Source organism: Calonectris borealis, chromosome 27 (assembly GCF_964195595.1).
Source record: "Calonectris borealis chromosome 27, bCalBor7.hap1.2, whole genome shotgun sequence".
Lineage (NCBI taxonomy): Eukaryota > Metazoa > Chordata > Aves > Procellariiformes > Procellariidae > Calonectris > Calonectris borealis.
The window spans coordinates 4,599,755-4,624,790 of record NC_134338.1 but is presented as its reverse complement, the minus strand read 5'-3'; the positions used below and the strand labels follow the sequence as shown (position 1 = coordinate 4,624,790).

Below are 25,036 nucleotides of genomic sequence, written 5' to 3'. Positions count from 1 at the left end.
CACATAAAGAGGGCAGTCAACTGGCACTGCTCTAGGAGTTCACGACTGTGGAGGTCAAGCAGACACCAGATGACAGATTTGAGAACACCCACAGCTCCCACATATTTCTAAGGCAGGGGTGCTTAAAATGTCAGCAGAGAAATCCTGTCCCTTTTTCATGAGTGCTGCACACTGAGGAGAGAGAAGGCTGAGCAGAGGATGCAGAAGACTACAGAAAAGTTGTGATCCAGATACCATGGAAGTGCCAGAAATGGTTGGGGACACAAAAAAGCCCCCACTAAACCACTTCAGCTTTGTTATTAAAGATTGTGCACTTCCAGGAAGACTTCTGGAGTGCAAAACTCTTATCTTGATCCCATTCACAGTATCACTAAAGATATCTCACCACATTAATGCCTCCTGCGTGGCTCTTGGAGCACACTGTTCCAACATAGGCCATTCCAGCTGTGCCACCAAACCCCTTCTTCCTACAGTCATGGGGACAAAAAGGAAAGGCAATCATCCCGACTGTACAGACGCACGATACTGCCAACAGTACGGCCCATCCACACAGCCACTCAGTACATCGCTTCTGCTTGTGGGGCACAAAATACTGCTTTTCCAGCTTTCCAACGTTAACAAAGGAGCGCTGCTAGGAGCACTACTATTGACTGCGGGTCTGAATGTACCAGTTCAGCTTTATCTTTCTGTTCATGGTTCTTTTATTCTTTTAAATTAAGACAAGAGTTTGCAGAGGAAGTTATCCTCTTCCACATCTTCCCTCTAAATATAAAGAGCTAAATGGTCCACCCTTATAATCATTTGTTTTAATTGGCTGTTAGCTGCCTTTCTACTCCATAGATTGCCAAACTCCATAGATTTCTTTCCTTGTTAACTTCCTTTTCATTACTGTCTTATTTTGTTTCTACACAGTTCTTAAAGCTTAAGTGCAACAGAACAATGCACCACATTTTACTTCATATAAAATAATTTTTAAAATGAGTATTTTTTCAGCCATTTCACCCTCATCACCCGAACGGTGCTGTTCTGCCTTGGAGGAGAAGAGGCTCCCAGCTCCTGCGGGAAGGGGAGCTACCGCTTCACACACGGGCAGGCTGGGCTGCTGCCCCGTGCGATGTGTGCTCTCGCCTCTGCCCTTTCTCGTACTTTGGGCAGTGACTTCCTAAGGACCGCGCTATCTGCGGGAGCGGGAAGTGCACAGGGGCACGCGTCCTGGAAGCGGGGCAGAGACGACAGCTCAGGAAGCTCTGTGCTAGTTTAAGGCAGTAGGGACGGACAGATTAACATCACGTGTCAAAGCTCAAACCACGTAGCTAGCTTCTGGATACCAACTGCAGAAACAACTTTCGCTCCATTAAAATGCAATGCTCTGCACCAGGTTTATGCTCATTTTCAAGCAGAAAAAGCCCTAGATTACAAGTCTAACCCGTGTACAACCTGACAAAGGATTATCTGAATGGAAGCTTTATACAATACAACATACAACATTGCAGGACATGCGGGACAGAAAAAAAGATATTGTTCTTTACCAATGTACCTGTCAGAGAGGACACTGAATTCAAGGACCACAGAAACCTTCTTAAAAATGCCTAAGTTGACTGGTAATGTTTTCACAAGTACATAAACCACAGCAGATTGCACTGGGTTCTCTGCTGAAATACAACGGCTACTTTTGATACCAGAGCATGGCTGAGCAGACAGGAATAGAATAAGCTTCTTAAGAGTCAAAGGGAGGGAACTGCAACTCACAGAACAAACTGGGCACTGTCATGTCTCCGGCGCAAAACAAGATTCTTCTCTCGCCACTGTACAAAATTTGCCAGCACATCACCAGCACCTCCATCTGTGCTAATTATGTTTTCATACTTCCAAATCTCTAGACCAACCAGCACAATGCGGATGTTCAACATGATGTACATCTGGGGAGGGGGAAAAAAAAGGAGAAATATTTCAGATAAGAACAAGTGGTCTAGCGTTATATATCTTATTGCAAGAATCTACTTTTTCTGTTGGTGTTTTTTTTGTTGTTGTTGTTTGTTGGTTTGTTTTTTTTTTTTAAATTTAGTACACAATTCAAATTACCAGAATGCATTTTCCCTGTGATTCAGACTTTCATTAGCTACAGGATCAATGAGAAAATCCAAAACAGAAATAAAAAGGAGTCTCAATCCTGACAAATAGCATCATCTGAAATAGTCAAGTTGAAAGACATGCTTTTTCCTCTAACCTTGACAAATACTTAAGAATTGCAATAATTGCAACAATCTGTCCTGTCTCTCACTGTATGTAGCACAGGTTGGAAGAGTTCCCTAAATTAATTCTCAAGTATGATGACTGCAGATGAATTTAGAGGTGGAAAAGCTTTCATAGTGATGCATTCACCAAAGCCCACTGTCAATAAATACTCCCATCGCTTTGCAGCCCCTGCTCCTCTGGCCCTCCCCTTCAGCACAATGTGCAGGTGCAACTCTGAGTTCTATCAAAATGATGGCCGAGGGAACGGGTTTAGCTCCTGACTTGATAAAAACCCCTATTTCTTCTCACCAAAGTGGTAGCAGAACAGACTCCAAGCTGGAAGTCTATGCAAGTAAATAGAGCTGCAGGGCTGCTGCACACAGCATCATTCCCACTTACGCTCAGTCTTTAACTTACACTGTCAAGGAAGTTTGCCAGTTGCACCATGTGTTCTCTTACTTCTGTTTCACTCTTCCCAAAATCTTCAAACTGCAAGACAAAGAAACTTGAGTCATGAAGAGATAAAGACAAGAGTTAGAAAAAGGAACAAAACATTTTAAGACTAGTAACATGAAAAACATTTTTGCCGGGCTCCAAATCTCCTGTCAAGAAGATGCTAATCAAGACAGCAGCATCTTCATTGCTATTGCTCAACATGCAAGAGAAAACAGCAAAGGCAGTTTTTGCCACGTGTTTTCCTTACATTATTAGATTCCCTGCTGATAGAAACTCTTCCATAGAAACTATCTGACAGTTTACTCTTTTCCTGAAGGGTATTGCATAGAACATGTTTATTCAGTTTTAGGTTAGTGTATTTGCATAACCTTGGCTAAAGTGTCAGTGTCTTTCAACAATCCATTTGGGAGTAACGATGACTGAGGGCTTTTCAAGCCATCTCCTGGGGAGTAGGAAGGAAAGCGACACACAATCCCTACCTTTTCTTTATCCACAACTATAAACAGCTCCACATATCTTGTTTGATGTAGGACCGCTCTCTTTCTCTGCGGAAGAAAGTTTTAGACAACTTCAACTTTATTAATTCAAGTGTAAACAAAAAAAATCATGACACTGTCATATTTCACTTGATACAACTAGTGGTTTGAGAGACACACCCAAAGCACACTGTGCCAAGACGAAAACAAGCCAAAACCAAGAAGTGTAATCCAATGCAATGACAATTTCTCTATAAGTGTTTTACACTAAAATTTAGCTGCACAAAGTTTTCCCATGTTTCAAAAGCGGGGGACCTTTTTACTTTTCACACAGGTTTCTTTGGAAAGCAGCATACACTTTTATAAAGGAGCAGAAAGATACTAACAAGCAAACGCCAACAACCTTGAAGTGAAACACAGTGTTTTTCATACTCCTGCTTTTACTGCAATCTTGTTCCTGTATAGCCAGTCTTTAAATGACAAGGGGGACCTTCACCAAACTGTTATTCTGATGGTTAGGAGAATGGAATAAACACCACAATATTCTCCTGGCTTCTGATACAATACTTTGTTAATGAGCCTCTCCAATGAGGGTAGTGTTCCTGCCCTTAAAAGCCCCAAAAAGCTCCGCCCATGAATAATCTAACTAGCCACTCGACTCTCACTGCTGTGTGCAGAAGCAGAAGGGAATTGCAATTGCTTTGTTGAAGCAACCGAGTTTTTCAGCAGTGTAGAAAGCCCTCTGAATCAGAAACCTTTAGGTACGTGTTAAACCCCAGGAAATCTGATAAGCTGCTTCCCTGTTCTTAGCTGAACACTCACAAAACGCATTATAGGGGACTGGGGAGAAAACAGTGGAGGACTTACTCGCAGCAGCTGAGTCATACTGGGATGGTGATTTTCCTCTGTATGTTCCCTTCCATGGTCTTCAGTCGTTACTCCGCACATCGTGGGCTCTTTCTTCACATTATCCAATCGATATAAAATGTGTTTAGAGCCAGAAGAGGAATCCATGGGCTCAATTCCATAGGTGATGTTCCCTATTGTCACCAAACCCCTAAAATATTGTAGTGTGTGAGAAATTCTTGCATTAAGCACAGAGGATAGTTACCCAGATTTTTACAGTAAAACAAAGGAACAATTATTCTTTGATAACTAAAGGCATGCCTATGCAAAACAGCATGCTTCATTTCAAGCCCAAAAGCAGCCTTTCACTGGATAGCGCCTTCACAAATACAGCAAATTAAACATTTTTGTAAAAGTCTGCAATGCCCAAGAAATTAAGTCACAGGCCTTAAGCAAAAATGCTTTAGTTCAATTACTGTTGCCACTCTGGTGTTTGACATGGCAGTGCAAAAAGATCAAAGTCCCAAAAGATACGGAAATTAGCCCAAAGCAGAAAAAATTTCCAGTCAAATTTGATGTCCGTAAGCTTTAGGGCCAATTTTGTAAAATTTGCAGACTAGAGTTTGACTTTCCATTTTTGCACTATGTACCGTTCTTTGTAGTGACCATCTATCCAAATTAGAAAATAAGCCAAAATTTGTGTCAAAGAACGACTTACTGTACTCTGATAACAAATTGTAACTTCTTTAATGGTATTTCAAATATCTATTAACTACATGAATAAAAGATACCACAGAAAGACTGCAAAAGGCATACACTATTGCAGCTTGGCCCCGGTCGATGAATCCCTGTCTGGCTGAACAGTAGTTAAAAACAGAGCAAGAATTTTGTTTCAGGTTCAGCGAGTCGCAAGACTCACGTGACAACAGGGACACAAAAGACGAGCTGTGCTACCTGAGCCCCGAGCAGGTGCTGACAGCAACCACAGAGTCCAGGCTCCCCTCCACGTATCCCTGATAATGGCAGTGATCCTACATGGGAAAACAAGGGCGCATTACACACATATTCCACACATATCTGCACACCCAGTGCGATCTCTGATCGCGTAATTGCTAGGCCTGCCACCGACTGGCAGTAGCTGCACCTTGAGAACGTAATATGCTTTAAGTTAAAATTTACCACATGCTTTCTATCTACAGTCTATAGCTTCAAACATGCCTCTAGCTCTACCACAATGTAACAGCTTTTCCTTCACTAACATACATCTAAAAATTTCCTCACCTGCCTTAGTGCCACTTACCTATACAAAGCTAATCAAGATGCCGGGGGCACGGCACTCCAACTGGACCCCTACCTCCCTATTCTGTAAAGCAGATTCTCTTCACAACTTGGTGGGGCCAGCAGTTTGTTACACATTTCAGCTCAAAATCCCACTCGCCCGCTCACTCTACCTGAAGCCGGATTCAGAGCTGGCGCTGCCAACATGTTATAAATACCAGGCAAGCAGGGCTCAGAAGCATTATCTAGCAACTGGATTTCTTAACTTGACCGTAAGCCATCCTACTCTTGAATTCTGTCCTCCACCCTGCCTCAAATATTTTGAGGCCAGCCCCTCCCTACTGATTTGGGCCAAATTGCCACTCAGTCCTGCAGAATGTTTGACTTGTATGTAAGCTCCCTCCAGCAAGAAGAGGGCCAACACCTGCTACCCTCACCAACAGGCGCCGTGCTGCCGAACTTTTTGGTTGCGCAGTACATCCCTCATCAGCCCTGACGAGACAGAATACTTCCATTTTGTCCTCTGTATATACACATTTTGGAAACTAGACAAGGTGGTAGTAATGGGCAAATATACTCCATTTTCTCTGGCAAGTGCATTTTTGAACGTTATCACAGGGGCCAGGTAGATTATGTCGCCTGTTGCTTCAGCAACTAACGCAGAAAGCACTAAGGCATGTGCTAATCCTTCAGGGCCACTGTGACTTCCATGACCTCGTGCAGAAAAAGCATTTTTTCCTTTTAGTCAATCACTTTTAACCAGGAAGTAAATAGACAGTTGACTCAGCTGCTCTATTTTCAAAAACAAGATCCTATGAATCATATATGACTATCACTTCCCTTTCAAAGCAACAACGTTGATACAGAAGAGTGAAGCCATTAGAAATACTCTCATGCTTTTTGTATCACACGAGCTGCTTTCTACTCTTATTCTGCAGAAGCAATTAAATTTTCAAAGGCAACCTATCAGGCAGCCTGCTTCTACAGAAAAAGAGGGCTGCAACTGCTCTTTCAGTGGAATAACCCCAGTGCTACGCAGATAACATCCTTCTCAAAGGTCCTCCAGGCTTGATCTCACCCATCCCTTCTAGTAGTTCCCAAATTTCTGGACTAATGGATAGCCTGTCAACCCTCAAAAATTCTTAGAATCACTAACAGACAGCCTCGCACAACTGAAAAGATGGGTCAGCAGCTGACTGTTCATTTTGGCTTGTGGACCAATCTGGAAGACCATTGTGTGTAAAAGTAAAAGCTATATATTCAGTCGCTAGACCACCCCAGTCCTGCTCCGCGTGTTCTGGTCCCCGTGAGAAGCAAGGCCTGTGTCCAGAAGCGACACCAACGCTGCACTGTGCTGCACGACACGGACAGCACCACTCTCAGATAACGAGACACCTGACAGCTAAGAGCAGCACTTCCTTTTCAAGCCTCTTCTCTACTAGAGAAGAGTAGCTTTTAATTAGACAGCAATCACCTCCACATAAGAAAATACGGGCTTATTACAAGCTCCAGGCTAGAGCCTCATCCAAAATCAAGGCTTCTCTCCAGGAAGAGTGCCGCGCGTGCACGAGATTAGAAGGTGGCTCAGCGAAAAATACAACTACCATTTTGTAACACGGCCCCCTCATCCTGTAGATGCTCAGTGTTCAAGTCACCTTCAGTAAGGGTATAAAAAGGAAGAAATCCTACCTGGATATCTGGATATTCAGATTGCAACTTCCCCTCCTTATTATACGTATAAACTGTGAAATCTTTGGGCAGCAGTTCTCTGTAAGGAAAGGGGAGGAGTACAAGAGGAATTTCATGAAATGACTATGACACTATAGCAGGGCAGTAAGATGATCCTAATCAAAAGTGTCACAAATACATAAATTGCAATTAAGTAAGGAAACATTCAAAAGAAAAACCTCCCAAAATTAACAAAGAAATTGCGCATTTCCACAGCAAAATCCAAGATATCAGAATGGCGGAACTGTTAATGAAATCAAATCAATCACCTCACACCACACACGGATAAGTAAAACAAGCATCAAAACCCATTAAATTGTGCTTAAAAGCTTGCTTTCATGCAGAATTAAAAAAAAAAAAAATCTCAGCACTCAGTCTGCTGCACATGACTTCTCTTCCCCAGTTTTGGAAGCAAGTGCATTGGGAAAGTCTCCCACGATTAAGACTGCTGACCCATACTGGTAAATCCATTGATGCGGTGTAGCTGAATTCCCGTGTTTCCGAGGGTCAGGGGCTTGGCAAGTGGCAGCTAGAGATCCCCAGGGGCTTGTACATTTAAATAGTTATGTCTCTTTTGTCTATTATGAGGGAAGTTTTAAGAAGCAATAGCCTGATAAGTGGTAACTTGCTGTTGCTGCAAGTAGCCCTTTAAAAATAAAACTCAAGACAGACAAGATCTATATTGTCTGTACGTTATGGGTATTAAAGCCTTGGATATAGTCAGCTTCCTCTTTTATTAGTATTCTTGTGCTACTGAGACAGGAAAAAAAAACCCTGAAACAATAAACAAAACCCAGAAGAAAGTGAAAATATTTACTTGAAATAGAGTTCAGTTTGTTTATTTTTAAATGTGAATGGAGAGAGTCATTTCAATGATTCCCCAGATCCCCTTTGAGCAAACTACTGCTTCCTTCACTGAAAGGGGATCACCAGGGTTGCTGGAGTTCAACAAAATTTCTCGCTGATAGTCAAGACTGTGTGACTGAATCCATTTTTGCCGTCTTTCTCTGCAGATTTCGCAGAGCTAGCACGTAACTGCACTTCTCATAAAGAACCTCAAGAATTGGAACTCGCATGCTACCTGTCAGCTTGTTATTTGGACACAACAGATGGAATTTAATGATCTAAAGAAATTCATCACTTACTTGTTCTTTTCTAGATGAATCGTGTATTCTTTTCCCTCTATCTCAACAGCATACGACACCTTGTCCTGAATATAAAAAAGTTGCATTTTACTCATGTTAGTGAATAAAACATTCTTTGAAATCAACAGAAGTTTGGCAGAAAACAGTCTCTGCGAGCTCCATTACTGCTACGACTATAGCATTCAAATCACTACTGTCACCTTCCACAACTCAGGACTAGTCTGTATTGTTAGCCTTTGTAGATACAGCTGTAGTTGCTGGAGATGCAGCTCATGCCAACAAAATTTAAACCACCTCTTAGAGGGATGCAGAAGTCTCAGTCTGAGCTGCCTCTCCCATCACGCTTCTTGCTGGTACCCCAACGCCGGTCAGGGAAGCGGGCGTTCCTTGCGCTCCTAGCCAACTTCTCTGAGCCCACAAGACTTCGCAATGAGAAGCTGACCACAGGCATCAGGATTTGCTCTAGTTCCCCTGACATCCAGCAGACGAAATGGCTGCCACATCCACGCATTGAAATTGCCAGATACTGAGCTAGTAAACTTTCCTTCTTAAATCTTGCTAGTTGCTCCAGACCAGGAATAACCACGTGTGGGTGCGCCTGAAACCTACTTTGTAATTGTCCCTACCTCTGGAACCTTGCATCCCTTCCTTTGTAGCTGGGGAAAAGTCACATGAAGGAAGCCATTTCAAAATAGCTTTGTGGTTTTCCTATTCCTTGTTTCTAAGACTTTCACAGAAAAACTCGTAGTTACAGCTGGAAAAGGACAATACCATTCTATTACTGAACATTCACAGTGAGCCAGTACCTCCACAGCCTTGCGCTGGCCAAGTGCTACACACAGCAAGTAGGGCCCTGAAATATTAAGTGGATAAGCTGAATCACCTGACCACTACATTAAACATCACACCAGGAGTACTAGTCAATGACTGCAATAAACTGCAAGGCATTTTTGTTAATATTAAATTCTGCCAACGTTTATAAGATTTGTGACTAAACACAGTTGGTCTAATCCAAAAACTTTGAAGAGTGCCGTCTTTAGTTACGTGGCTACAGCAGAATAATATAGGCTGGAAAGTACCGCTGGAGGTTGTCTAATCCGACCCCCTGCTCAAAGCAGGGCCAGCTACAGAGTTGGCCCAGGCTGCTCAGGGCCTCCTCCAGTCAGATTTTGAGCATCTCCCAGGATAATAATTCCACCACCGCTCCAAAACTCATTCCAGTGCTTAACAACTCTCATTACAACTTTTACACACAGATCAAAAATCCATTGCGGCAACTTGTAACCTCTGGAGCAGGGAGGTATTTACCGTAACTCAGCTAAAGGCAATGCCAGAGGTAATACCTTTTGTGGTATGGATACTTGTTTGCTGCTAGATGAGTCCGATAGTGTTTTGTGAGAATTTCAGGTTCATGTCATTAGGAAGTAGATACTAAACTGAAGGCATTTTTAAGCCTGCCCAGTACCTGTACTGAGGAGACATTGGAAGCCTCTCGCCGTTCTCTTCCTAACCTCTGCGGGATTACAACTTCATAGGAAGACAACAGAGAAACCTGCTGGAAACCTAGAAAGCAGAACAGAAACACTGGCTAAAGAAACAAGGCAATCGAAGAATAAGGCACAAGGAAGAAAACGCTATTTCAGGAAAAGCCCCTTCAGCAGGACGGAGGCAGCCTGCGATTCCAGTGCAGGTCTCCAATTTATCACAGACCCCTGAAACTGGGCTGCTCAGTGTGGGTCTGCAGCGCTGCGCTGGGCAGATTCCTCTGCCACTAGACTGGCGTCGTTTCTTATCGCATACTTACAAGCTCTACTTTTAAGAAACAACATAGCACCACAAGCATTTAGAGAGCTGTAACCCAAACAGAAAAAGCCAAAGGCCCTGATGCACATAGGAAAGCACAGAGCAAATCTCAAGAGCAAAGCACACTTGGATTGCCTGTAAAAGGCCAGAGAAAAAAACCACACAAACAGCAGAGAAGACACCAAATTTTCCAGAAGGAAGCTTCGCATTCCAATTACTGTCTTACAAGTATCTATCTCATACACCCCCACTTTTCATCAGCAGGAATCAGAGCATTTAACAAAGCAGGTCAGCACAGAGAGAACTTGTTCAAGGACACACAGAAAGACAGTGTCAAAACCAGGTATCCTGTGCTGCAAAGCTGCAGAACCGCACCAGCTCCACCACGCAGCCTCTCTAGATTAGCTCCCAGGGGCTCCAGCAGTTCCTGTGCTTCCTAATGGCACGGCGGCACAAAGCCAGCCCAGCAGAGCTCAGCCTTACATCCTCGCCCTGCACATCACAGCCAGACTTCTGACACAAGGCCAGTACTACTCATTATGTTCTTAGAGAGCTCTTAAGGACCTTATAAAAACAAGCGAGGTGAAACAAACACATGCAACAAAGTGGCCTTTTGCAGATCACTTTATAAATAATTTGCATATGCAACATCAGCCAGATCTTCTGATTGAACAACAACCAAACAAAAGTCGACGGTCCAAGTTTCCTTTATAAGGCATCAGTATTTGCAAGCAACTGTTCTATATCGACCGTATAAACAATAATAAATTGCACATGTAAATGACTTTTCCCATCAACAGTCTGCTGTGCCTGGCTCGGGAGCCGCTCCCCCAGGAAGCAGGAGGTTGGTCGCCCAGGATTGCAGGCAGGATTAAGAGCAACAGTTTTACTAGCTCATGGCAATGGAATCGGTGAGCTCATCAGAGGAGCCTGAGCTTCCCGACCCAAAGGTAGGGGGGAAGGGAACAGTTATCCTCCTTGTCACCGTTTCTCTCCAGAAATAATCGCCACACATCTGGGGGGTGGCGAGGGGGTGTTTAGTTTCTGAGATCCTCCAAAAGCTCTCAGAGTGGGACCAAGATGCTGCATTCATTTAAAAACCAGCCACTTTGAGCACACCAAAACTCACACTGCAACTCCGAAGGCGTCTGTGCCTTCGCAAGTCGCACGAAGGCACTGCGTGCTCCAAGTCTCTGTGGGAGGCCTGCTCCATCATTTGGGAAATGGGCTGGAGCCCCCACGCAGGCTTTAAATGCCAGGGGTTCCCCTGAAAGCCTCCCTGAGGCAGCACCGCCAAGCTGCAGTGACATTCAGACCCCTGCAGATGCTTTTGCAGCCTCTCTTTCCGTCCCCAGCAGGCTGCTGCGCAACCTCAGCACCACGAATATCACCTCGGGTCAGCGCTTCAAAGGGGCATCCCGGTAAGCGACTGCCCAAGAGAAAAGCACATCCACTCCTCTGCACTCTTTCCACCGATACCCCCAAAGAGGAAGCAAAAGCCATCAGATTGCTTTCAACTTCTCTCATGTTACAGCACGTATGTACGTCCGTTTGGAGAACACAGATGCGCTGCAGTGCATCTATTTGTAATACAGCATTTTTGTCACACAAGCATCGGCAGAGGGGTGTTGTTTCTCAGGAAATAACATAGTACACATACCGCAGCAGAAGTTTCATTAATTACAGTGAATGTTGGAAAAAAGGTATAAAAAAGGCAGAGTTAAACTTCCTGAAAATAGCCCTTATGTTCACAGGCTACAAAAAGTACAGTGTCAATACCTCCTTGGCCCGAAAGCAGGGGAGGGAAGGGCTGCTTCCTTCCCTGGGATGAACCACCAAAAGTACATACTCCGGCAAATCATTTCGCTACATTTGTCATTTCCAACCACACATTTCACTTCTATCCGGTCCCGAGCCCTTGCACGTCGCTGCTCTGCACTTGTTACTTCCCCACTGCCGTCCAGAAATGCCTTTATTAGTGGGGGATGTGACACTGTGACATTTGGACGGCGTTTTGGAGACTCTCTTAGGACACACGCTACAGAAACAGCAGGGCACGGTTAATCTTCGCAGCACTCAGAAAGCGGCATGCCTCCCCAAAAGCAGCTTGGAAGCAGAAGACAAAGGAGTGAATCATCATATGAAGCTACAAAACTGGGAGGGATTTCTGGGAAGAGTGAGAAACGGCACTAAAAAAGTACAATTTTTCAACTCTCCGAATACTCTGACAGTTCTCCCCCTGCTTTCTGCTCTCCTTCCCTCCCTTCATTACCACCAGTTTGGGAGTTGGTTGCAGGTACAATGCCTTATTCTTCCCTTCATTCTGGGCAAAATTCATCAGAGGAGGAGGGCGTGTTTGTCTTGATTAACAAAGTGCTTCCTATTACGACAAGCTAAAATATAAGGGTAGGAAGGCACCACCTTGCTTTCTAGTGGAACTAAAAAGAGAAAAGCAGCCTTCACGTTCAAAGTTCAAATTTAATGCAAATAGCTTTCCCTTTAACTTTCAGTTCTCCTTCCCTTTCTGGCAAAAAAATCCTTTCTCTCCTCATGTTTCAGTACAGATCGAATTGACAACAAGCCCGCTGATGTACAGAAGAGACAAGAGTGTGTGTTGTGGGATTCTCACCGGGACAAAACCGCTCCGCAGTGGCTGAAGGCGCCGCACGCCCCTTCACTGACACCGCCAGAGCAAAAGCATCCGTTACGGCAGGTACCTCCATTGCATTGACCCTCACTTTATAAAGAACCTATTTCCATGCTGACTGCCCCATGCAACATTTCACGCATCGCTAGCAACCCTCAAAGAGGGCACCAGACTAGTTAATCAAAAATCCAATGAAAGGGACAAGTGCAACGAAGCAGAAATCAGAACATGCAAAAGACAGCCCTGCCCCTAAATCTTCCTCCTACAAAGGCTGCTACTAGGGGACGGGCCTTTTTCTTTACGAGAAACACAAATCCTGAAAGATATGTCCTTAATCCAATAACACATTGGCCACCTCTAGTCCCACCTAGCACCCAACGCTCTTTCTAGTGACTGACACATTCAGACCTTATCTCACCCCGGGAAGAAAAATGTACTCAGTCTGACCTAATTAGCACCAGGCGAAATTCTAGCAAGGACAAGGCAGTTTGCAGCTATCGCAGCAGTCTAGATAAACGCTAGGTTCCAGCATGCTGTGAAGGCATTATCAGTTATGTTCCTGCAACCACATCGGTATTAAGATGCTACCCTCCAGTCAAGACAGTTACTATCCATGAGAATTCATCCATACATTTCAGTACAAAGTAAAGGTGGTTTAATTCATAGCAATTAAGGAAAGGCAGAAGTGACAGCAAAAACCAAACTCAGATACTCAGCTGTTTTCCGCATAAGATGTTTGAAGATATTTATATTCTGTTTTCCTAAGATACACTAATTTTTGAAGCTTTTTCTCCACCCCCTTTTGAGAAACTTCATTGCAGTATAGTAAGTATGGCTCTCAAGCACAGTAGCTTGCAATAAATTTTTCAGTAACTTGCAGGACTTCTTGGACTCAGGTGCTCCCTGCCACTGGCCAAGGCTGCTGTCTGAGCTGCGTGTCACCACTGAGAATATGCTTCTTATCATTCATTCTTGGGTGTAACACTAGTTGAGATTGTATTTCCAAGGAGAAAAAAACAATTGCATCCACTATATTTATCTTGTCTCATTAAAGACTGCCTTTAATTACCAAGCATTGGAGGCAACTAGGAAGATGTGAATCATCTTCCCCTCCCTGCCCCAAATCCACAGTAGGAATTTCGTGCACGTTCCATAGCATGCGGGAGCTTGAAAACCATCGAAACGTGTCATAGCCGTTATGGCTCTCCAGATGCTGAGGTAAGCTGTTAGGGTATTCGCTCCCCGACAGGTAAGATCCATATTCAGCAAAAGTCAAGCTGCATCTCCTGTCTTCATAGACCTTGGCATGCCTGCAGATCGTTAGCTCAGTTACAGAAATACAGCACACAGCTACGTCCACCCACACCGAACAGTTCACCCCAATTATCACCCTTCTTTTTCCGTGACTCTTGCCCAAGCAAACTGAAGTGAGGTCAAAGATATACTCTTCAATGGAAGCAAAAAAAAAAAAGAAACAGGAAAGTTTAGACTGTAGCCTATTACACCACAAAACGAACTCATTTCATAAAAACAAGCTCATCGGCATGTGACCAGCTCAGCAGCTCAGGCTGCAGACGCTAACAAGGAACATGCAAAAAACCACCCTTCCCACACCGAGGAGGATTGAGTTCGCCTTGTCAAAAAAGGCTCAAAACCGTCCCACCTGCAGCATCACAGGGTCCAGCAGTGCGTTGGGACTGCCAGCAATGGCTGCAGGGCTCAATTTCTGCTCTGACCACCCCTTTTGGATCCACCGCTGCTTTCAGCATCACAAGTGAATCCGAAAAGCATCATTCTGTACAATAAGCAAAACACAAATTCCTCTGATACTACTCAAATTTGTTCACAGCTGTCTATCAGTGAAACTCAGAGTAAAGATACCCAGTATGACCATTTACTTGTACTTGCCTACTTCAATTTACTCAATCGCTAAGTGAGCGTGGAAATAGAGCCAGGAAAAAAATCAGCACCACACAGAACTAAGATGTTGCTAATGCTCTCTTTGGATTTATCCTGTGCCTGCATCCACCCTGGCAACTTTTAGCCATTTTACTATAAACATAAAGGCTTGACCAAAACGATATTAAACCTAGAGCATCAGTTAGCAGCAATGAGTTTTAATCTTCTATTGTGTGCATGTCTGAGTCAAAAGATGCACATTGCTAAAGCATTAAATACACAAACTCATTAAATTAACCATTGTTATAATGGATTACAATTAATAGATGAGGTCAGCTGCACCAGTCATTCGACACTTAGGCAGCAGACTGCTCACTAAGAAGCGCTAAAAGCTTTACACAGTCATCTAGTCCATCCTCGGGTCTCAGGGTAAGATCAGTTCCACACAAAGCATCTCCAGCAAGCATCCCTGATGTCCAACAGATTTCCCTCACTGTGTTTTAAGCCGTATCTCTAATTCCCAAAGGAGGTGGACAGTTTACTCTCCTTCTGTCTGGCTGCAAATTTTCAGATTTTCAAAGTGTGCTGTCACACTCCCCTCTCCTTTCCTTCAACTAAGGCCAATATTCAGCACTTCTTCGTGGATCCTATTTCTTAGGTCTCTGACCATTCATATTAGGCTCTACTGGCTCTACTCCCCAGTTAGACCGTACCTATCCGAAAAAGGATCCAAACCAGGACACAACAGTCCAGTGAGGCATCACAAGTATCAAGGTTCACATGCTTTGTGCGTTTATGTATCTCCACAGGTTAATCTTTCTTCCATAACAGACAGCATGGCTGATTCACTTGTTGTTTCACCTACTCTAACATTCATTTCCTTTCCTGCCAACATGCTCCTGCACCCCATTTTTCACCCTCTCGTACTTGTGCAGATAATCATTTCCACCTCAGCAGAACGTTTTGCACCCGTCCTTCCAAAGCCGCATCTTTCTGCCAGATATTTCTCTCGTGCCCACATTATCAGGATTGCTAATCCTTTCTTTAAGGAGCCGAATCCTATCTGACTGGAAGGGTATCAACTGCAAATTCAATTCAGTATGCCTTCTCTGTATCCCATTATCAAAATCTTAAAGGACTTTGCCAAGGAGTATCTGTTTGAGTAGAAACTTCTGTGAACTGGCTTACAGATGCCCTTCCAGAATGACATGTAACCACCGATTACTTCTTCAGTGTATTTCTTCAATCAATCACATAATAGGAAAAGCATTTTAGGTGCAGTTGACCCTTCCGCTAAGATGACAGCTGTAGTAAAATTTACTCTTCGCATTACTAGAAGCAAAAATCTCCTTCACTTTCACTATGTAAATATTATCCAAGTCCACTTAAAAATATCGAGAGATTTATACAAAACACCAAGCTAACAAATCTTCTGCTAAAAGTAGGAACATTTCCTATGAAGCCAGCAGTTTCAGTTCCTCCCACACCTCAAAGGCTAAAGAATGCCTTGGTGATGCTCCATCCCCAAAGCACCTGGGAACATCAGGCCAGCTGTTCTTCTACAGGGTACTCCTCCTTGTGACTTTTCTTTTCGTCTCCTCCCTCCCTTGCTCTAAATCTTCAGACCAAGTGGGTCTCCTTGTGTCACAGTGCCTTTTTAGAAGGTAGGAAAAGGTGACCAACAATCATGGCAAGAGAAGCAAATTCATCTTGATTTATTGCTTACCTGGAATATTTGTTTAACATTAAAGCTGGCAAGATTGGTTAATGCAATTTCTCTTACTGGGAGTGTTGGATGTTAATGAGGATATTGAGCTCTTCTACAGCAATATTTCCTAGAAAATTCTTATCTCCCTCTTGTTGAAATCCTGACCTATGGTGTAAGTGTTTCCTGTCTAGACTCTTACTATTCCTTCTGCCCTTTCTAAAGCCACACTAATTTGTCTGCAAGACAACAGCTACTCTTTTTCCACAAAAAGGACTATTGCTCCTCTTCTCTGGTACTGTTCACAACATCCTCTCCACCTTGGAACCTTCTTGCAAGGAGAAGCAGACAAAGCCACGCTATTCTCTGGTGCAAGACGATTAATCTCACTGGGACATGCTTCCTCCTGGGTCAGCGGCCCTGGAATCTCAGCCCTTCCACCCATGACAGCCTTGCCCATGGAGAGGAGCTCCTCGCACACAGGGCCCACTCACTTCCTCCAAGTCTCGTCAGCTGTGCAGATGTCAGCTCACTTCACACAGCAGAGGTTCGTGGGAACGCTTCTCTTTGGAGATGTCGCTATCTTTAAATTTGGCCACCAAAGGAGACCATGCAAGACAAATTCAATCACAGAAGTCAGTAGAGTTGAGCAAATAAACTTTTTCTTTTTTAATTTTAGCTTGAGAAATGAGAATGACCAAGACATGCAAAAACCTACAAAGTCATGTTTCAAACTTCCTTTTTCCGAAAACAAAGCACTACGAGAGGCAGTATGAGCTATACTGAGATTTCTTTCCTCTTTTTATTCTTCACACAGAGGAAAGAACCACAAAAACCCTCTTTACTCTGCTGAATGATTGTCCCAGATTTGTTGAAATATGGGTGAGGCAGTGCTGTGTTTTTCATGAGCTGAACAAAGGAATTTATCTTAACCAAACACTGCATCTCCCCAGAAATTCAAACCAAACCATTTAAACACTTCAAGAATTCTTTTAAAAACTAGTAAAGTGTGGCTAGAACATCCCGGTATGTGTATGACACCAAGTATTGGGGAAGAGATCAAGTAGCAAAAAACACAGACCGTTTCTTTATGAATTTATACAGCCAAATGCTGAGGCCTCCAATGGACACAAATAGGAGGGGGAAATCTACACTATACAAATCCCTTAAGACTACACATCACTATATGATTACGTTCATTCAGGAATTTTCAATTAGGAGTTTCCGGTAACACCTCATTTCTGCCTCATATCCCTATTTATTGGGGAGTGTCCAAAGCACTTACATTCCAACCCAAAAGTTGGAAGTGCCTGGATAAACTGAAACAGGTGACTCGTTTCTCCCTCTCCATCACACTCAGACCTGAGACAAAGAAGGTCCGTTATCTTTCATCGCAGATTTGGCATTATTAGCAGGGACAGAGACTTCAGAAGGCAGAGAGAAACACTGCCATCCACCATCGGTAACTCAGGGACCTGCGTTTCCTCCCATCATCGAGTAGGAACTAAAATATTACTCCTCAGAACACCGACCAGTCCATTGGAAGCACAAGCAGCCAATATCCAGGAGATGCGTCATTTTATACTTTGCTCCTCGGTGCTCTGGCAAGGCAGTTTCCAACATGCCGTGCTACCTCCGCCACAAGCCAGCAGCCACCTTTCAAAGCTTGCCTTTCGTCTACCACACAGCTCACAACCGCCAGTAACAACACGCCAAGTGAGAGGCAAGAGATTCGCAGCACAGAATCCCTCAGGCAGAGATACTACCCACCACAAGAGCACTGTTTCTCAGCATGAAGCATCAACATTAGTTTTAGAGAAGACTCCTCAGTTAGGAAGCCCTGACTATAAAACTATGCATTAATGATAAACACAGAAGTTTAACAGAGTGCATATATCCCTTCAGGAGGAGGAGAACAACGACAGAGGAGACATTTCAGCCTATCATGGATATGTAACATCAGAATCAGCGTCATAAAAGCCCATAAAGAGAACGGTTTCTATTAATGAACAGCCCATAAAGACAGCATAGCGTCAACTCGTTAAAAGCCCATAGAGAGAGCATAGAGCGAGCACAGCATCCGTTCACTGCTGTTAGCAATGGCACCGTGCTGCGCCCGAGTTCTTGTCCCAGGACGGGGTCTCTGTCCTCCTCAGGGGAGAGCAGCCTGTCGGGGGTCCTGCCCCGTGCCCGGCTGTGCCAGCGCAGGCTGTGGCCTGGCTCTGTGGTGACTAAGGCCACCCAAACAGAGGGGGGAAGACACAGGTCCCTGCACATGTCCCCTGAAATGCAGTGGAAATGATGTGGGTGTTCCATCACCTCCGCAGAGAAACACAACATCCTCTGGGCAGGGGAAATTACATGTTGTACCCAGGATCTGCTCACACAAATTTTTGGGAGACACGTGGACAGGCTGCCCACCCCACCGCACGTTTTACAGGCTTTCCTGTATGCGGATTGCCACCTGCTTAGTAGGAGCCTGGAAGAGCCCCTGGAGAGCAGGCTAGCCTGGCACAGGAGGGCTGGAGAGCAAAGCCACAGCGCTCCCCGGACGCCTGCGAGCCCCAGCAGGTGTCAGGGGACCCCGCCAGCTCACGGGCCGAGCCCGCCGCCTCGCTTTTCAGCGTTAGGGCAAAGGCCCTGCTGCCCCCCCGCCCCCTCCGCAGCACCCCTGGCCCCGCGCTGTACCTACCAGCAGCCTTTTGGCAGAGGCCGCCCCGGACAGGGCCCAGGCTGTGTCGCGCCCCCCTCCGGACACCCGTGAGCCCCGCGCGTGGCCGCGCACCGCCAGGGCTGCCTGCACAGGGGGACGTGCCCCTGCCCTCGCACCCCACGCGGCGGGGGGCAGGCGGGTCCTTTGCTCCGGCAAAGGGAAGGGGGGTCTCCCGCCCCGCCTGCCAGCGCTCGGGGCCAGGCCGGGCCCCGGCAGCCCCGAGGAAGCGAAGGGGGCTGCCAGACCCCCTCACCTGGCGCCAGCGCCAGGCCGAGCCCTGGCAGCCCTGGGGGCGATGAGGAGGGAACGGGGAAGGGGTCCGGCCGCGCTGCCCCGGAAGGGGAGGGGGGCCCGGGCTCGCCCGCCCGAAGGGAGGGGGGTGCCGGCGCAAGCCCAGGCCCAGGCCCCGCCGCACTCACCCGCGCGGCCCGGCTGCCCGGGCGCGGCCAGCAGCAGGAGGCAGAGGCAGCTGCGCGCCGCCCGGGCCCAGGCCATGGCGCTCCGCGTCCGCATCGCCCCTCCCGGCTGGGGCCCTGGGTCCGGCCGGCGGCCCGCGGCCTTATGGAGCCGGGCCGGGGCCTGCGCCGCGCCGCCCCCCGCCGCCCCGGGGCGGGGCCGCTCCGCCCGCCCGCAGCTCCGCGGACGAGGGGCGGCCCCGGCGGCTGCGGGCCCGCACACGCCGACAGCGGCGGCGGCAGCCCCGGGCCCTCGGCTGCGGGGCGTCGGCGAGCCGCCCGCGGCAGCGGCACCCGCCGAAACTCCGTAACGCCGGCCGTGCCCAGGGGCCCGGGGCTGAGCCGGGGCCGGCCGCGCCCGCGCGGGGCAAGGCTGCGCTCCAGAAGGAGCCCCGCAGCGTCAGGAGAGAGACCCGACCGACGCCTCCTCGTGAGACAGAGGCTGGAAGAACTCTAGCGTTAAGGTCTCCAATGCGTCCTTAGAGAAAAAACAGCTAAGTCCTGGGAGCAAGCACATCCCGGGAGCCAGCGAGTCCCAAAGCTAAGCTTGCCGAGGGGAACTGGTGTCAGCACAGACCACAGACACAATGACTCTTCTGGCCTTTCCTTCCAAAAAACTACATTACAGATCTGAAGCACCTGGAAACACAACTTCACATTAGCACTCCACTGCGCGATCCCACGGGATACAGGTGAGTAAGAGAAAAACTTTCCAGAATGAAACACCGTCACAGGCTTTACTGCCGTCTGCTCCAAGCGTCATACGTGTTGCTCTGCCCTGCCTCCAACAGGCACACAGCAGCCCACTAAACACCCTCCCCGGGCACGGCACGGAGCACCTTCCTCCCGGAGAAGGAGGCATAAACAACATGTGACACATCAGTCAGGTGATGGAGCGGGTGATGGAGAAGCACCCTCATGCCATAGTGATAAGCAGCGTACAAGAGCCTAGACAAATAAAATCTACTTTTACTGGCAGCTTCTCAGATATCGATAACCTTTCCTGGTTTTCCAAGTGTGGTACTTCACAAGATTTTTTGAGCCTCCATGTTCTTTTCCCTAGCAGGTTGCTGCTCTTGAACAAAACATGCAGCGAAATACCTCGCCATAGATGCAGAGCCAGACCTACGCCAAAGGCCACACACATCTCATCAGCACAACCAACAGACAACTGGTTGTGAGTGCCCTGTGAGGGCTATCAGCCAGAAACATCCATACACACCCAAGTTCTCACTCACGGTTCTGACCAACATCTACGATGTTTTAGAAATTGCTTTTGAATGCACATAATGCATAAGATGCCATTAATAAACACGTAACAGGCTGAGCAACTGGCGCAAGTCTTCCCCCTCTCCTTAACAATGAGTTCTTGGCAGACTTTTTAAGAGGTTTATGCTGCTGTCGCTACAGTGAACAATTAAAGAGGAAAGAGTCCTTTGGCCCTTCGCATTCCAAAACTCTGCATCCATTTTTGCAGGAGCTGTAGGAAGATGATTTGTGATTCAGGTTTCCCCCCTTGCAGCCTCCAGCAACCAGAAAACCTCCTGTTCCTGTTGGAAGGAGGTGACAACTCGACTTTATGAAGCCACTTCTACGTATCCTAACAGACCAAACCATGAAGCTATGCAGGAAGCCGGAACGCTAAATTGTATAATCCTGCAAGGTGAGACAGAGGATTTTATTCCCGCCTGATGTTAGAAACAACATAGAGGTTATATATCTTCAACCCTCACGGAAGCTGCACATCGCTTTTGAGTCAGTTGTGCTTCCCATAAGCTGGGTGTTAGCCAAGATACAGGAGGCTTCCCATGGATTAGGCTAATGTCATGGATGGATCGAATACAGATACCACTGAGCACTGTACAAATAACGCACAAACATGAATCATCCCGTGGTTCCTGCCTGAGGGGCATGAGATTCCCAGGTCCATATTTAGCAAGAGCTATATCCATCTCCCTTGACTTCTGTCAACTCACCACCACTATTGCAGCCTTGCAATAAAAGGAGTTGAAGATAACACACCTCAAAGCTCCAGAAACGAACCAGAAACGAGGCCGGAAAGCTAGGACAGCTTCTGAACACACGTTTTGGGTCAAATGCAAACCTGCCAACTTTGGAAACAAAAAGTCTGGAGAACTGCTCATGTGATCAACCGCTTGAAACACACCTGAAATGCCCACATCAGCAAAGCTATCGCTTGGTTACGGTGCGACATGGCTTGCAGAAGAACTGGTGAAACAAACCAATAAATCCTGGAGCTCTGCAACGTCTTAAGTCCCAAATGAAACCTCAAATGCAAGCACTGGGATTCAGGCCGTTAGTTGTCTTCAGCACAGACTTTATGACTAGAATAAGGCAAAGTGAGAAAACCCATTGCAGACAAAAGCCTTAGAGGTTACCTGATATTAAAATTAGGATGTTTCATTCTTTCAAAGGCTTAAATAGGAGCAATACTCTCTTAAATAGGCATAAAAGGCAGAAACAGGAAATATCTCAAAGAAGTGAACTTACTAAGAAAAAACATATGGAAACCAAATATCTGTGCTGGACATCTCATTGCCACAGGACATTGGAAATACAAGAGTAAGCCATGCAATACAGCAGCCAGTCTAGCTGAAATCGCTCGCTGATCTGGTTGGTGAGCCAAAAAGATGCAAACCCAACTATTTACACCAAAGGCAAAGTAGTATCCAGTGTGATAACAAGGCTTATGTGGTAGATGTTGAAAAGGACCTCACTCAATGTCTGGGGAAGGGGATTCGGTGTTTTTCAAGGAAAAGCATTCCATCATCCTTTGACAGAGCAGGGACACAGTCCTCTTGCCTGTGATTGACGGTGGGACCGCAAGACAGTAGCCCCATTTCCCAAGGAATGCAGCGGACGGTGCAAGGCTAGAGATGTAATGACCAGCAAATAACTGGGATCTTTGCATCTCCTCTGCAGTGGTAAGGAAAGCCCACGCAAAGAGGCATTTCCTCCCTTGCGCTTTGTCACTGCCAATCCCCTTCGGAGGTTTTAGAAGATTTTGAGACTGGTTTCTAAAGGGAGCAAGGCAGATGTACAACATGAACAGCAGTACGGTCCAGTATCGGGGCGTAAATCTTGTACATGTGGGTACTCGTGGGGTTCACTGACGCTTTGTGAGCTGGACGACAGACATTGCCGGGCTGTGGTTTAGTGAGCCGTACTGTGCTCGAGCAGACAGTGAGGCCAGGGGAGAGGATACGGAATGAATTCCCCAAAGGACGTCTGCTGTTTGTCAGTTATTTTCAGAATTCTTTGTAACAAAGCTGTAGAATCAGCAAGAAAAGAAATTTCTCAGAAATCCTCGTGTGATGGGGCTGGCCATTTCTAGTGAATGCTGAACATGTACCTTTGCCAGACTGAAGGGTATAAGGACTCCAACTAAATTGGCTAAACTTGGAACAGTAGTTTTAAATAGCAAAGTCAGATGTGTCATGTTCTCCCTCCAACCTCAATCCTGCTGGCTCCCACATCCTTTCCACATACCACGTGCATGCTGTTTGCTTATAAGCACTGTAAATAAGACAGATTAAGGATTTTGGATGCAGTCGGGACTTCACTGACATCACCAGCAACAGTCCAGCTGGCTTAGGAAGCACACTTGTTAACACCACACCAGTGATCGCTGGCTGACGGGCACCTACGGATCCTGGTAATGGCTCTTTCCCAAATGCATTCTTATCAAATTACATGTTTTGCCTGGCTTGCAGCTGGAGTTAATGAATGCCACGTACCTGTCTCAAACTGCGCTTGGCATTTCCAATCTAGTGTCCTCAAGACACTGTGGGGGGGATTAAATGAGGTAGAAGAAAATGAGGCAGAAGAAAACTGATGGAAACAGGCAGCAGCTTGTCCAGATGTAGAGGGTCAATAGCAGGATCCCAGTCTTTAACCCTCTGCTTTTATGTAGCCGAGTGTGCCGTTCTCTTCAATTAATCACCGAGTCTCATCCAGGAAGCGCACAGAGGTAGATCTCTACAGCCCTCCGACCATAACAAAGAAGGGCCAAGACTAGGCAAGGGGGTCTCCCAATGCCAATCACTTGGTACAAGGGGTAGGACAGTTAGGATAAAAAAAATTCTGGTACTTGACTATCCAAGCAGGACTGGGCAGGGAGATGTATAGCCAACTCCTGAAATCCCCTCCCTGTTTTCCTATTAGTGGGAAGTTGCTCAAGGGGTCGAGTCCCATTTATTTGCAAAAGACTTCCAGAGTCACACTTCGGGGAGCTCAAGGGAACAAAGACACAGTTCCACCTCTCCTGGCTCTAAGCCTCCTCTAAGCAGCATTTGGCTGTACAGCTCCCTCCGGACCGTGACCCGCTGCCACCCTGGCTCCTATTTCCTTGCTGCCGCCTCTCGCCTTCAACAGCGTTCCCAGCCCCCTTGGACACAACCTCTCCCCCAGCAACTAACGTGGTAAAGTCTGAAACATCAGGCCCCAAAGCACGAGTTTCATTTACACCCATTTCAAAGGTGCTTTACACTGACAAAATGGTGTAAAACCTGAGTAAAACACACACTCGATGTGATCCTTCCTCTGCCTTAGTGCTGCAAATGAAATCCACTGCCACCCAGCCCACATGCTATGCAATCTTTAAGCTATTTCTAAAGCCATTTGGAAGCCTCTTAATCATTAAAGAAGGGCTTAGTGGGACAGCTGGCCATCACATCCAACAGACAAACCAATTGCTGTGGCAGGCCAGAGGGAATCTGACCCTAGCAGTACCACTACACAGCTCCCCAGCCCAACAACAGCCATTAACCCCCAGCGAGCAAGCCAAAGCCGCAGGTCCTTCAGGAGGGCGGTATTACCCGCACCAGGCACGCGGGGGGCGGCCGCACGAGTAACACGGGGAGCTCTTCACCCGAACCCTCTCTCCCATCAAGAGCGCAGGGAGAAGCGGCCACCGGTACCTGCCAGAGCTGCTCCGGGTGCCGGGCTGCTGCCCCAGCGCCGAGCCCAAGCTGGAGGAAGCTGCGAGGACGCGCACACCCCAGCGAGCCCCGGCCGCCAGGGAGCCTCTCCCTGCCGCTGCCTCAGCCGAGGCGGATGAACTCTCTGCTTGTTACCGTGCAACACACTGACCCCGGGAGCGGAGCCCCGGTGAGGCCTTCCCCGGTGCTAACAGCAGGCGGCGGCGGCCCCCGCGGAGGGGGCACAGGGTGCGCCCACCCGCGGGGAAGGGTCCCCGAGTACCGGGGCAGGCACCACGGGACCTCCGGCGGGCGCGGGGCGAGCGCCCGGGCGGCAAGGGGCGGCGGGAGGCCTCGCCCCCGGCGGCGGGCCGCTCCCTCCCGCGCGGCGGGCTCACGGCGCCTGACGGCTCCCACCGCGCCCCAGCGACTCCCGCCGAGCGGGCAGCGCGTCCGTGGCCCGCTCCCTGCCGCAGGCCTGCGCGGGGAGCACGGCCGGCGCCCCGCCCCCCGCCGGCGCCCATAGGCAGGCAGGCCTCCCTGGCAGCCAATCGTCGCCTCGCCTGGGGCGCACTTCCGCCTCACCTCGTCCCAGCGCCCCGCAGCTTCTTCCGCCTTCGCTCTGACTGGCTGCGGGCGGCTGTTCCCCGCCCCCCGGGGCGAGACGGCGGGCGCCCATTGGCTGGCAGCGGCGCGGCCCGGAGGCCGGG

General features: G+C 47.3%; 1 protein-coding gene across 2 annotated transcripts in view; it reads right to left on the bottom strand.

The window, feature by feature from the left end:
- ADAM9 (ADAM metallopeptidase domain 9) overlaps nt 1-20,093 on the bottom strand; it is a 31,202-nt gene extending 11,109 nt beyond the window's left edge. The window contains exons 1-10 of one of the 2 annotated variants that reach the window (XM_075174920.1): nt 20,026-20,093; nt 9,630-9,727; nt 8,165-8,229; nt 6,981-7,059; nt 4,968-5,044; nt 4,035-4,224; nt 3,171-3,236; nt 2,653-2,724; nt 1,750-1,919; nt 386-467 (exon numbers count right to left, since the gene is read on the bottom strand). In XM_075174920.1, coding sequence (XP_075031021.1) covers nt 386-467; nt 1,750-1,919; nt 2,653-2,724; nt 3,171-3,236; nt 4,035-4,181 — 537 coding nt within the window. In that variant the 5' untranslated portion in view covers nt 4,182-4,224; nt 4,968-5,044; nt 6,981-7,059; ... (1 more) ...; nt 9,630-9,727; nt 20,026-20,093. Of the gene's footprint in view, nt 1-385; nt 468-1,749; nt 1,920-2,652; nt 2,725-3,170; nt 3,237-4,034; nt 4,225-4,967; nt 5,045-6,980; nt 7,060-8,164; nt 8,230-9,629; nt 9,728-19,350; nt 19,480-20,025 lie in introns of those variants that run through there. The other variant, XM_075174919.1, reaches the window with a different exon arrangement.
- Between the last annotated feature and the right edge of the window lie 4,943 nt (nt 20,094-25,036).